We start from the raw sequence: 13,584 nt of genomic DNA on the forward strand, positions 1-13,584 counted from the left end.
AGTTTTGGCGACCCTACGGTCCAAGCTCTCCCGCGTAACACGGCTCAGGAAATCGCGGTAGCAGAGAACGATTGCGCCACGAAAGTGGAAACAGTGGCTCTTCCGGAGGCCGTTCCTTGCTGAGGCAAGGCTTGTTTCAGCAGCCCTAAAAAGGCCAAGGAGGCGCTGAAAAACTCCCTTGTACTTCCGCATTTGAGCGACAGTCCTGAACCGCGCAAAGGGGAGGAGACTGACATGGCGGCCAAGCAGAGCAGGAACATGACACACGGGGATAGCAGAGGCACATTCAGTGACCGCCTGGCGAGGAAAAAAAATTTCAGACGGCGCAAACGAGCAAAGTATTTAGCGCAGCGCAAACTTGAGAAAGACGCCACACCGCAGCCCGTGAGCAAAGGGAACAGGCCATCATGCAGAACTTCAAAGGGCTCGTTATGGTGGCTGAGAAAACGGAGACGTCGCCAAAGGACGATGACAACAGAACAGGGCGCGTCTCCGCGAGTAGGACTGCGGCTGAAAGGGGCAACCTGGCTGAGGTACGCGCGCACGCACAGGGCCAGTCAAACAGTCAATGAGGGGGAATGCGCCGCGGGACCGAGGACAAAGGAAGAATGGCGAATCTCCTCCCGTTTACGGACTCCCTCTCCGAGACGCGAAAGAAAGCTGCGGCCACACGAATTGACAGGTGACGGGAGGGGGCAGTGTATGTCTGGCACCCTTTATTGCCCATGGCGGGGCCCAATGACTTTCAGATTGCGACCTAGTCGAGTGCGCATTAAGAGGTAGTAATTGTCGAAGTAGGCGTAAATGTAAATTTGTAAATAGAGCACGTTGCATTTTTTTCCTTTGTTAGTTATTAAGACTTTATTTCTTTTAATTTCAAAGGTTCCGCGTTAATCTCGGTGATTCGTTGTGATGATTGTTATGCGCGCCAGTTACGCGAATAAAACTGCGAAGCAGGTTTTGCGACGGTGGTGCCTCGTGAACGCGCTGTTTTTGTAGATAGACATTGACACTGGAGATTTGTAGAAACAAACCATTTTGGATAATTCAATGCTTACAAGGTAGGTGCGTTTATCGGCTACCATTGCAGATAGAGTATGGCTTTTGGTTTTCTGGCTTTAAATGCCACTTCATGAATCAGCTTAATTAGGAGTTCAAGCGTTCATCAGAGCGCAGTACATTTTGCCTTAGAAGCGCTGGTACTGGCAGATACTATTGACCCAACGAGTAACTAACTCACTGCGCAGAATTTATCCGTCTGATCATTTGCATTGCACTCTCAGTCTCTCAATAAATGTGGCTTTCCCGGGCAGGAGAAACAAAAACGTTAGGTATTAGGTTAATTGAAATATGCACTTAAGTCTAGTTTTTTTCCGTTTGTTAATTTTCGGGAAGCTCGAACGAGGGCTGCAGGTTTAATTCTGATAACGTTTTGTGTGAAGAATGTGTGAACCTGGCAGTTCTCATGGTTAGTTGGGTGCTCTCCGTTTGTTGTGCCTTGGGCTTGGCGTGGTCTATTTCGAGAGGGTGTCACCTGGCCTGCCTTGGAACGAACGGCGAAACGAAGCAGAGGCACGGGGTGTACGGTCTCTTCGAGGTGCTTGGATGCTGCAACCCCTTCGAGACCTCCTGTTGCGGTGGACGGGCTGTTATGATAGGCTTGGAACTGCACCTGTCAAATGTGGGAAACAAGCCCGAGCGCCTTTCCCGTGACGAGATAATCCTCTTTCATCCTCGAGAAAGCGTCTCACCTCTACGACCGGAGCAGGCGAAAAGGGCGAGCTACCAAAGAAGAGGACCTGAGGGGGAGGAGGTTGTCAACTTGACCGCCCGACAGAGGTCTGACACTTCCACAAGTTCCCCGAAGGAGTCATCGGCAGGTTATGATTTTCCTGGAATCTGTATCTCTGAAATGTGGGAAGCAAGCCCCAGCGCTTTTCCCGTGACGAGATAATCCCCTTCATCCCCGAGAAAGCGTCTCACCTCTACGACCGGATCAGACGAAAACGGCGAGCTACCAAGAAGGAGGACCCGAGGGAGAGGAGGTCGTCAACTTGACCACCGGAGAGAGGACTTCCCCGAAGGAAACATCAGCCACCACGAGGAGATTTAAGGGCGTCCTGGCCCCCATGTTAGACAGAACTGCTCGAGACTCGGATAGAGTCAAAACCATGTACCAATGAAGTGAATACAATCTTTTCTATTTTTCATCATCACGATGTCTGCCTTCATCGTCGTCTCCAGATTCCTGCGGTGACGACCCACCTCACCCGGTCGAGATTATATCACTACGTAAAGTCACAGTATGTATGCGTTGATTGGCTTGGAGAATTCAACTTGCCAACTATACTGAGGGAGGGAATTGAGCAGACGCAGTAAACTGCGCATCGGCTAGGATTTCCTGCTTCTCCCTTATAAAACATACCTTTGGGCAGGGCTTCACTGAACGGCTGCTCAAGCACCTCCTCATCGATGCAGCGCTATCGACCAGCGAAAGACACACTCATTTGCATGCTCCGTCACTCGAATGCTCTATATAGAGTCACTATAGCGATGTATTGCTACATATAGTCACTCTATGTATGCGTTGATTGGCTTGGAGAATTTAACTTGCCAACTATGCTAAGGGAGGGAATTGAGCAGGTGCAGTAAACTGGGCATCGGTTTGGATTTCCTTCTTCTCCGTTGTAAAACATATCTTTCGGCAGGGCTTCACTGAACGGCTGCTCAAGCACCTGCTCATCGATGCAGCGCTATTGACCGGCGAAAGACGCACTTATTTGCATGCTCCGTCACTCGAATGCTCTATATAGAGTCACTAGCGATGTATTGCTACGTATAGTCACTCTATGTATGCGTTGATTGGCTTGGAGAATTTAACTTGCCAACTATACTAAGGGAGGTAATTGAGCAGACGTAGTAAACTGCGCATCGGTTTGGATTTCCTGCTTCTCCGTTATAAAACATATCTTTCGGCAGGGCTTCACTGAGCGGCTGCTCAAGCACCTCCTCATCGATGCACGCTATCGACCTGCGAAAAACATACTCATTTGCATGCTCCGTCACTCGAATGCTCTATATAGAGTCACTAGCGATGTATTGCTACATATAGTCACTCTATGTATGCGTTGATTGGCTTGGAGAATTTAACTTGCCAACTATACTAACGGAGGGAATTGAGCAGACGCAGTAAACTGCGCATCGGTTAGGATTTCCTGCTTCTCGGTTGTAAAACATACCTTTGGGCAGGGCTTCACTGAACGGCTGCTCAAGCACCTCCTCGTCGATGCAGCGCCATTGACCGGCGAAAGACACACTTATTTGCATGCTCCGTCACTCGCATGCTCTATATTGAGTCACTAGCGATGTATTGCTACATATAGTCACTCTATGTATGCGTTGATTGGCTTGGAGAATTTAACCTGCGAACTATACTGAGGGAGGGATTTGAGCAGACGCAGTAGACTGCGCATCGGTTAGGATTTCCTGCTTCTCCGTTATAAAACATATCTTTCGGCAGGGCTTCACTGAGCGGCTGCTTAAGCACCTCCTCATCGATGCAGCGCTATCGACCTGCGAAAGACACACTCATTTGCATGCTCCGTCACTCGAATGCTCTATATAGAGTCACTATAGCGATGTATTGCTACATATAGTCACTCTATGTATGCATTGATTGGCTTGGAGAATTTAACTTGCCAACTATGCTAAGGGAGGGAATTGAGCAGGTGCAGTAAACTGGGCATCGGTTTGGATTTCCTTCTTCTCCGTTATAAAACATATCTTTCGGCAGGGCTTCTCTGAGCGGCTGCTCAAGCACCTCCTCATCGATGCAGCGCTATCGACCTGCGAAAGACACACTCATTTGCATGCTCCGTCACTCGAATGCTCTATATGGAGTCACTAGCGATGTATTGCTACATATAGTCACTCTATGTATGCATTGATTGGCTTGGAGAATTTAACCTGCGAACTATACTGAGGGAGGGATTTGAGCAGACGCAGTAGACTGCGCATCGGTTAGGATTTCCTGCTTCTCCCTTATAAAACATATCTTTCGGCAGGGCTTCACTGAACGGCTGCTCAAGCACCTCCTCGTCGACGCAGCGCTATTGACCGGTGAAAGACACACTCATTTGCATGCTCCGTCACTCGAATGCTCTATATAGAGTCACTAGCGATGTATTGCTACATATAGTCACTCTATGTATGCGTTGATTGGCTTGGAGAATTTAACCTGCGAACTATACTGAGGGAGGGATTTGAGCAGACGCAGTAGACTGCGCATCGGTTAGGATTTCCTGCTTCTCCGTTATAAAACATATCTTTCGGCAGGGCTTCACTGAGCGGCTGCTCAAGCACCTCCTCATCGATGCAGCGCTATTGACCGGCGAAAGACACACTTATTTGCATGCTCCGTCACTCGAATGCTCTATATAGAGTCACCAGCGATGTATTGCTACATATAGTTACTCTATGTATGCGTTGATTGGCTTGGAGAATTTAACTTGCCAACTATACTAAGGGAGGGATTTGAGCAGACGTAGTAAACTGCGCATCGGTTTGCATTTCCTGCTTCTCCGTTATAAAACATATCTTTCGGCAGGGCTTCACTGAGCGGCTGCTCAAGCACCTCCTCATCGATGCTGTGCTATTGACCGGCGAAAGACACACTTATTTGCATGCTCCGTCACTCGAATGCCCTATATAGGGTCACTAGCGATGTATTGCTACATATAGTCACCCTATGTATGCGTTGATTGGCTTGGAGAATTTAACTTGCCAACTATACTAAGGGAGGGATTTGAGCAGACGTAGTAAACTGCGCATCGGTTAGGATTTCCTGCTTCTCCGTTATAAAACATACCTTTGGGCAGGGCTTCACTGAACGGCTGCTCAAGCACCTCCTCGTCGATGCAGCGCTATTGACCGGCGAAAGACACACTTATTTGCATGCTCCGTCACTCGAATGCTCTATATAGAGTCACTAGCGATTTATTGCTACATATAGTCACTCTATGTATGCGTTTATTGGCTTGGAGAATTTAACTTGCCAACTATGCTAAGAGAGGGAATTGAACCGAAAAGCAGGAAATCCTAACCGATGCGCAGTAAACTGCGCATCGGTTAGGATTTCCTGCTTCTCGGTTGTAAAACATACCTGTGGGCAGGGCTTCACACTACCATATTCTTGATATAAGCGCGAAGAAGACACGGACGGAGGCGGAAGAAGACAGGACGAGCGCTAACTCACAACTGAATCTTTATTGTTGCCGAAGAAGGACAAGCCAACAAGTGACCAAGGAAAGGTGTTGGTACTCGGCAGTCAACAACTACCAGGAAGTATCAAGAATATTCTGTGCAAAGGACCCAAGTTTGCCTGCGAACCTGAATTATCCCCTCCGGAAAAGATTAGCTTGTGCAGATCGATTTCACGATGGACTAGGGAAGACTTTCGACCACGATGTGTGACTGAGTGTGTAGCAGTGATTTCCAAGACAGTACCCCAAAAACGTAAGTCAGACAACTTAGCAAGTGTGTCGCGTTATTTCGTGGAACATCAGCTAAGGTTGGTTACAGCGGATAAAGAAGGCTTCTTTGTTGTTATTCCTGAAGATTTGTACACTCAAAAAGCTCAAAATGCTATCGATAAGAGTTTTCTTTCAAAAAAGACCAACGTAAATAAAGTTAAGAAAACCGCGGTTGGATTGCTTGAGCAATTTGGCCTTGAGCGCCTCGCGTCGGGGGTAAAGAAATCTAAAGGACTACACCTTGACATATTTTTCAGCGCTAAGACTCATAAGCCTGATGTACCTTTTAGAGCCATTATTTCTGAAAAAGGAACGTGGCAGTACCTTTTGTCAACCTTTTTACATAATGTGCTGGCTTCAGTTGGCATTCAAGATCCTTTCCTGATAAGACATTCTGAAGATGTTGTGTTGTTCCTAACCGATAATAATCCAGGAAAGTGCTCGGCTATCAGTGTTGATGTAGAAGATCTTTTTTATTCGCTTCCACAAAAAGAACTTATGTGTAGTGTTAAAGAAGCGGTTACGCTCTTCAATGATGAGTTCCAGTTTACACAGCACTCTGGTATGCCGTTAGAATCTTTTTTGGAGCTTTTGTTGTTTTACCCAGACAATATTAGGATAAAGTGGGGTAGTTCAATGTATGTACAAAAATCCGGAGTTTGCATTGGCTCAAAAGTTGCACCAGTTTTGAGTGATCTGTACCTAAGTCACGTCAATAGAAAGCTACAGAACAATCTAAAGGACTTGACAGTACGTACATTTCGATACGTAGATGATTACCTCGTGTTTTGTTCAAGTGATAACTACACCAAAAAAGCTACCGATATCTTAAAAGTGTTTAAAGAATGTGGTGGGGGCCTGGGTTTCACGCTTGAGCTTATCCAGAATAATACTTTGCAGTTTTTAGATCTATGCCTCACGTTCCAACAGGAACATGTCTGTTGGTGCTATTCGCCAAGGGCACAAAAACCACTACTTGATTTTTCTTCTTGCCATTCGAAACTTGTAAAACAGGGGATTGTTTATTCAGCACTTAGGTCCGCTATCGCTAAGTCATGTACACACTGTATGCAACAAAGTTTTTCGCAACAGCTAGATAGGCTAAAGAAAGCTGGATATCCAGCACATTTGTTATCCCTAACCTGCGAAAAGCTTTCAAAATGGGTCAAGGGTGCTGCAAAAAAACAGCAAGAAAAACAGAAAAAAGAGCGGTTTGCAGTGGTGCCCTATGTGCACAAGTTGTCACATGGTTTACGGAATGTAGCCAGTAGGTACGACGTCAATACGGTTTTCTCGGCTCCCCGTAAGTTGTCAAGGATGTGCCCTATCATAAAAAGGAAACTTGAGCGGGGGGGGGGGGGAGTAAAAAGAAAAAAAGGATTGTGGCGTTAGGCACGTGTCCCCTTTAACACAGTGTGACACAGGCATAGTCTATCACATTCCACTCAAGTGCGGTAAAGCTTATATTGGACTGAGCGCCAGATGCCTCAATATTAGACTAAAGGAACATCAGCATTCTCTTAACAACCCCAACGCTTCTCATCTAGCCTCGCATTGTTTTACGTGCGGTTGTAGGCCTTTGTTTGAGGACACAAAAGTCCTTTCTAGACACAAATGCCAAACTACACGCGAAATTATTGAGGCATTTCACTTTAAAAGACTAGGAGAAACTTGTGTTAGCCAGGCATCATTATCATTGTCAGAAGGTGAATTTCAATATTTGCTCAGCACGTGCGTCAGTGCGAAGTAGAGTTTTTTCTTTCTTTTTTTTTCTTGTCTAAATTTTTGCGGCTTCACAATTTCCTGATTAGATTTGTCTGGTAACTGCTATCCTTTTGACCATGTGATGTTTTCTTTGCTACGGTTTTTTGCAATCACTTATATATATGTATATATATGTTTGTTATTCCCAATAAAGATTTAGTTGTGAGTTAGCGCTCGTCCTTTCTCCTTCCGCCTCCGTCCGTGTCTTCTTCGCGCTTATATCAAGAATATGTTACCGTACCAACTCGCCCAACTATCCATTCTTATGCTTCACTGTACGGCTGCTCAAGCACCTCCTCGTCGATGCAGCGCTATTGACCGGCGAAAGACACACTCATTTGCATGCTCCGTCACTCGAATGCTCTATATAGAGTCACTATAGCGATGTATTGCTACATATAGTCACACTATGTATGCGTTGATTGGCTTGGAGAATTTAACTTGCCAACTATACTAAGGGAGGGAATTGAGCAGATGCAGTAAACTGCGCATCGGTTAGGATTTCCTGCTTCTCGGTTGTAAAAGATACCTTTGGGCCGGGCTTCACTGAACGGCTGCTCAAGCACCTCCTCGTCGATGCAGCGCTATTGACCGGCGAAAGACACACTTATTTGCATGCTCCGTCACTCGAATGCTCTATATAGAGTCACTAGCGATGTATTGCTACATATAGTCACTCTATGTATGCGTTGATTGGCTTGGAGAATTTAACTTGCCAACTATACTAAGGGAGGGAATTGAGCAGACGCAGTAAACTGCGCATCGGTTAGGATTTCCTGCTTCTCGGTTGTAAAACATACCTTTGGGCAGGGCTTCACTGAGCGGCTCCTCAAGCACCTCCTCATCAATGCAGCGGTATCGACCTGCGAAAGACACACTCATTTGCATGCTCCGTCACTCGAATGCTCTATATAGAGTCACTAGCGATGTATTGCTACATATAGTCACTCTATGTATGCGTTGATTGGCTTGGAGAATTTAACTTGCCAACTATACTAAGGGAGGGAATTGAGCAGACGCAGTAAACTGCGCATCGGTTAGGATTTCCTGCTTCTCGGTTGTAAAACATATCTTTCGGCAGGGCTTCACTGAGCGGCTGCTCAAGCACCTCCTCATCGATGCAGCGCTATTGACCGGCGAAAGACACATTTATTTGCATGCTCCGTCACTCGAATACCCTATATAGGGTCACTAGCGATGTATTGCTACATATAGTCACCCTATGTATGCATTGATTGGCTTGGAGAATTTAACCTGCGAACTATACTGAGGGAGGGATTTGAGCAGACGCAGTAGACTGCGCATCGGTTAGGATTTCCTGCTTCTCCCTTATAAAACATATCTTTCTGCAGGGCTTCACTGAACGGCTGCTCAAGCACCTCCTCGTCGACGCAGCGCTATTGACCGGTGAAAGACACACTCATTTGCATGCTCCGTCACTCGAATGCTCTATATAGAGTCACTAGCGATGTATTGCTACATATAGTCACTCTATGTATGCGTTGATTGGCTTGGAGAATTTAACCTGCGAACTATACTGAGGGAGGGATTTGAGCAGACGCAGTAGACTGCGCATCGGTTAGGATTTCCTGCTTCTCCGTTATAAAACATATCTTTCGGCAGGGCTTCACTGAGCGGCTGCTCAAGCACCTCCTCATCGATGCAGCGCTATTGACCGGCGAAAGACACACTTATTTGCATGCTCCGTCACTCGAATGCTCTATATAGAGTCACCAGCGATGTATTGCTACATATAGTTACTCTATGTATGCGTTGATTGGCTTGGAGAATTTAACTTGCCAACTATACTAAGGGAGGGATTTGAGCAGACGTAGTAAACTGCGCATCGGTTTGCATTTCCTGCTTCTCCGTTATAAAACATATCTTTCGGCAGGGCTTCACTGAGCGGCTGCTCAAGCACCTCCTCATCGATGCTGTGCTATTGACCGGCGAAAGACACACTTATTTGCATGCTCCGTCACTCGAATGCCCTATATAGGGTCACTAGCGATGTATTGCTACATATAGTCACCCTATGTATGCGTTGATTGGCTTGGAGAATTTAACTTGCCAACTATACTAAGGGAGGGATTTGAGCAGACGTAGTAAACTGCGCATCGGTTAGGATTTCCTGCTTCTCCGTTATAAAACATACCTTTGGGCAGGGCTTCACTGAACGGCTGCTCAAGCACCTCCTCGTCGATGCAGCGCTATTGACCGGCGAAAGACACACTTATTTGCATGCTCCGTCACTCGAATGCTCTATATAGAGTCACTAGCGATTTATTGCTACATATAGTCACTCTATGTATGCGTTTATTGGCTTGGAGAATTTAACTTGCCAACTATGCTAAGAGAGGGAATTGAACCGAGAAGCAGGAAATCCTAACCGATGCGCAGTAAACTGCGCATCGGTTAGGATTTCCTGCTTCTCGGTTGTAAAACATACCTGTGGGCAGGGCTTCACACTACCATATTCTTGATATAAGCGCGAAGAAGACACGGACGGAGGCGGAAGAAGACAGGACGAGCGCTAACTCACAACTGAATCTTTATTGTTGCCGAAGAAGGACAAGCCAACAAGTGACCAAGGAAAGGTGTTGGTACTCGGCAGTCAACAACTACCAGGAAGTATCAAGAATATTCTGTGCAAAGGACCCAAGTTTGCCTGCGAACCTGAATTATCCCCTCCGGAAAAGATTAGCTTGTGCAGATCGATTTCACGATGGACTAGGGAAGACTTTCGACCACGATGTGTGACTGAGTGTGTAGCAGTGATTTCCAAGACAGTACCCCAAAAACGTAAGTCAGACAACTTAGCAAGTGTGTCGCGTTATTTCGTGGAACATCAGCTAAGGTTGGTTACAGCGGATAAAGAAGGCTTCTTTGTTGTTATTCCTGAAGATTTGTACACTCAAAAAGCTCAAAATGCTATCGATAAGAGTTTTCTTTCAAAAAAGACCAACGTAAATAAAGTTAAGAAAACCGCGGTTGGATTGCTTGAGCAATTTGGCCTTGAGCGCCTCGCGTCGGGGGTAAAGAAATCTAAAGGACTACACCTTGACATATTTTTCAGCGCTAAGACTCATAAGCCTGATGTACCTTTTAGAGCCATTATTTCTGAAAAAGGAACGTGGCAGTACCTTTTGTCAACCTTTTTACATAATGTGCTGGCTTCAGTTGGCATTCAAGATCCTTTCCTGATAAGACATTCTGAAGATGTTGTGTTGTTCCTAACCGATAATAATCCAGGAAAGTGCTCGGCTATCAGTGTTGATGTAGAAGATCTTTTTTATTCGCTTCCACAAAAAGAACTTATGTGTAGTGTTAAAGAAGCGGTTACGCTCTTCAATGATGAGTTCCAGTTTACACAGCACTCTGGTATGCCGTTAGAATCTTTTTTGGAGCTTTTGTTGTTTTACCCAGACAATATTAGGATAAAGTGGGGTAGTTCAATGTATGTACAAAAATCCGGAGTTTGCATTGGCTCAAAAGTTGCACCAGTTTTGAGTGATCTGTACCTAAGTCACGTCAATAGAAAGCTACAGAACAATCTAAAGGACTTGACAGTACGTACATTTCGATACGTAGATGATTACCTCGTGTTTTGTTCAAGTGATAACTACACCAAAAAAGCTACCGATATCTTAAAAGTGTTTAAAGAATGTGGTGGGGGCCTGGGTTTCACGCTTGAGCTTATCCAGAATAATACTTTGCAGTTTTTAGATCTATGCCTCACGTTCCAACAGGAACATGTCTGTTGGTGCTATTCGCCAAGGGCACAAAAACCACTACTTGATTTTTCTTCTTGCCATTCGAAACTTGTAAAACAGGGGATTGTTTATTCAGCACTTAGGTCCGCTATCGCTAAGTCATGTACACACTGTATGCAACAAAGTTTTTCGCAACAGCTAGATAGGCTAAAGAAAGCTGGATATCCAGCACATTTGTTATCCCTAACCTGCGAAAAGCTTTCAAAATGGGTCAAGAGTGCTGCAAAAAAACAGCAAGAAAAACAGAAAAAAGAGCGGTTTGCAGTGGTGCCCTATGTGCACAAGTTGTCACATGGTTTACGGAATGTAGCCAGTAGGTACGACGTCAATACGGTTTTCTCGGCTCCCCGTAAGTTGTCAAGGATGTGCCCTATCATAAAAAGGAAACTTGAGCGGGGGGGGGGGGGGGGAGTAAAAAGAAAAAAAGGATTGTGGCGTTAGGCACGTGTCCCCTTTAACACAGTGTGACACAGGCATAGTCTATCACATTCCACTCAAGTGCGGTAAAGCTTATATTGGACTGAGCGCCAGATGCCTCAATATTAGACTAAAGGAACATCAGCATTCTCTTAACAACCCCAACGCTTCTCATCTAGCCTCGCATTGTTTTACGTGCGGTTGTAGGCCATTGTTTGAGGACACAAAAGTCCTTTCTAGACACAAATGCCAAACTACACGCGAAATTATTGAGGCATTTCACTTTAAAAGACTAGGAGAAACTTGTGTTAGCCAGGCATCATTATCATTGTCAGAAGGTGAATTTCAATATTTGCTCAGCACGTGCGTCAGTGCGAAGTAGAGTTTTTTCTTTCTTTTTTTTTCTTGTCTAAATTTTTGCGGCTTCACAATTTCCTGATTAGATTTGTCTGGTAACTGCTATCCTTTTGACCATGTGATGTTTTCTTTGCTACGGTTTTTTGCAATCACTTATATATATGTATATATATGTTTGTTATTCCCAATAAAGATTTAGTTGTGAGTTAGCGCTCGTCCTTTCTCCTTCCGCCTCCGTCCGTGTCTTCTTCGCGCTTATATCAAGAATATGTTACCGTACCAACTCGCCCAACTATCCATTCTTATGCTTCACTGTACGGCTGCTCAAGCACCTCCTCGTCGATGCAGCGCTATTGACCGGCGAAAGACACACTCATTTGCATGCTCCGTCACTCGAATGCTCTATATAGAGTCACTATAGCGATGTATTGCTACATATAGTCACACTATGTATGCGTTGATTGGCTTGGAGAATTTAACTTGCCAACTATACTAAGGGAGGGAATTGAGCAGATGCAGTAAACTGCGCATCGGTTAGGATTTCCTGCTTCTCGGTTGTAAAAGATACCTTTGGGCCGGGCTTCACTGAACGGCTGCTCAAGCACCTCCTCGTCGATGCAGCGCTATTGACCGGCGAAAGACACACTTATTTGCATGCTCCGTCACTCGAATGCTCTATATAGAGTCACTAGCGATGTATTGCTACATATAGTCACTCTATGTATGCGTTGATTGGCTTGGAGAATTTAACTTGCCAACTATACTAAGGGAGGGAATTGAGCAGACGCAGTAAACTGCGCATCGGTTAGGATTTCCTGCTTCTCGGTTGTAAAACATACCTTTGGGCAGGGCTTCACTGAGCGGCTCCTCAAGCACCTCCTCATCAATGCAGCGGTATCGACCTGCGAAAGACACACTCATTTGCATGCTCCGTCACTCGAATGCTCTATATAGAGTCACTAGCGATGTATTGCTACATATAGTCACTCTATGTATGCGTTGATTGGCTTGGAGAATTTAACTTGCCAACTATACTAAGGGAGGGAATTGAGCAGACGCAGTAAACTGCGCATCGGTTAGGATTTCCTGCTTCTCGGTTGTAAAACATACCTTTGGGCAGGGCTTCACTGAGCGGCTCCTCAAGCACCTCCTCATCAATGCAGCGGTATCGACCTGCGAAAGACACACTCATTTGCATGCTCCGTCACTCGAATGCTCTATATAGAGTCACTAGCGATGTATTGCTACATATAGTCACTCTATGTATGCGTTGATTGGCTTGGAGAATTTAACTTGCCAACTATACTAAGGGAGGGATTTGAGCAGACGTAGTAAACTGCGCATCGGTTAGGATTTCCTGCTTCTCCGTTATAAAACATATCTTTCGGCAGGGCTTCACTGAGCGGCTGCTCAAGCACCTCCTCATCGATGCAGCGCTATTGACCGGCGAAAGACACACTTATTTGCATGCTCCGTCACTCGAATGCCCTATATAGGGTCACTAGCGATGTATTGCTACATATAGTCACCCTATGTATGCGTTGATTGGCTTGGAGAATTTAACTTGCCAGCTATACTAAGGGAGGGATTTGAGCAGACGTAGTAAACTGCGCATCGGTTAGGATTTCCTGCTTCTCCGTTATAAAACATATCTTTTGACAGGGCTTCACTGAGCGGCTGCTCAAGCACCTCCTCATCGATGCAGCGCTATTGACCGGCGAAAGACACATTTATTTGCATGC

General features: G+C 45.6%; 1 protein-coding gene across 2 annotated transcripts; it reads right to left on the minus strand.

The window, feature by feature from the left end:
• Positions 1-2,687: 2,687 nt before the first annotated feature.
• On the minus strand, positions 2,688-13,302 carry LOC125942900 (uncharacterized). 2 transcript variants are annotated; one of them, XR_007465407.1, is made up of 3 exons: positions 12,474-13,302; positions 8,096-8,158; positions 2,688-2,698 (listed from the first exon to the last, which is right to left on the minus strand). XR_007465407.1 is itself a non-coding variant. In XM_049661150.1 (3 exons), exons 1-3 carry the CDS (start codon positions 13,038-13,040, stop codon positions 7,974-7,976), a joined length of 336 nt encoding a protein of 111 aa, XP_049517107.1. In that variant the 5' UTR covers positions 13,041-13,302; the 3' UTR covers positions 7,759-7,973. The 2 variants fall into 2 exon arrangements, 1 of the variants encoding a protein (XP_049517107.1); XM_049661150.1 differs by lacking the exon at positions 2,688-2,698 and having other exon boundaries at positions 7,759-8,158; positions 12,682-12,744; positions 12,953-13,302.
• Positions 13,303-13,584: the final 282 nt, after the last annotated feature.

Source organism: Dermacentor silvarum, chromosome 2, assembly GCF_013339745.2.
Source record: "Dermacentor silvarum isolate Dsil-2018 chromosome 2, BIME_Dsil_1.4, whole genome shotgun sequence".
NCBI classification, from domain to species: Eukaryota; Metazoa; Arthropoda; class Arachnida; order Ixodida; family Ixodidae; genus Dermacentor; species Dermacentor silvarum.

Coding starts and splice junctions, on each gene's coding strand:
- LOC125942900 (XM_049661150.1), bottom strand. CDS start 13,040: ATGCAAATGAGTGTGTCTTTCGCAGGTCGATACCGCTGCATTGATGAG. Junction 12,745..12,952: donor CAGTGAAGCCCTGCCCAAAG/GTATGTTTTACA, acceptor TGTCTTTCGCAG/GTCGATACCGCTGCATTGAT. Junction 8,159..12,681: donor CAGTGAAGCCCTGCCCAAAG/GTATGTTTTACA, acceptor TGTCTTTCGCAG/GTCGATACCGCTGCATTGAT.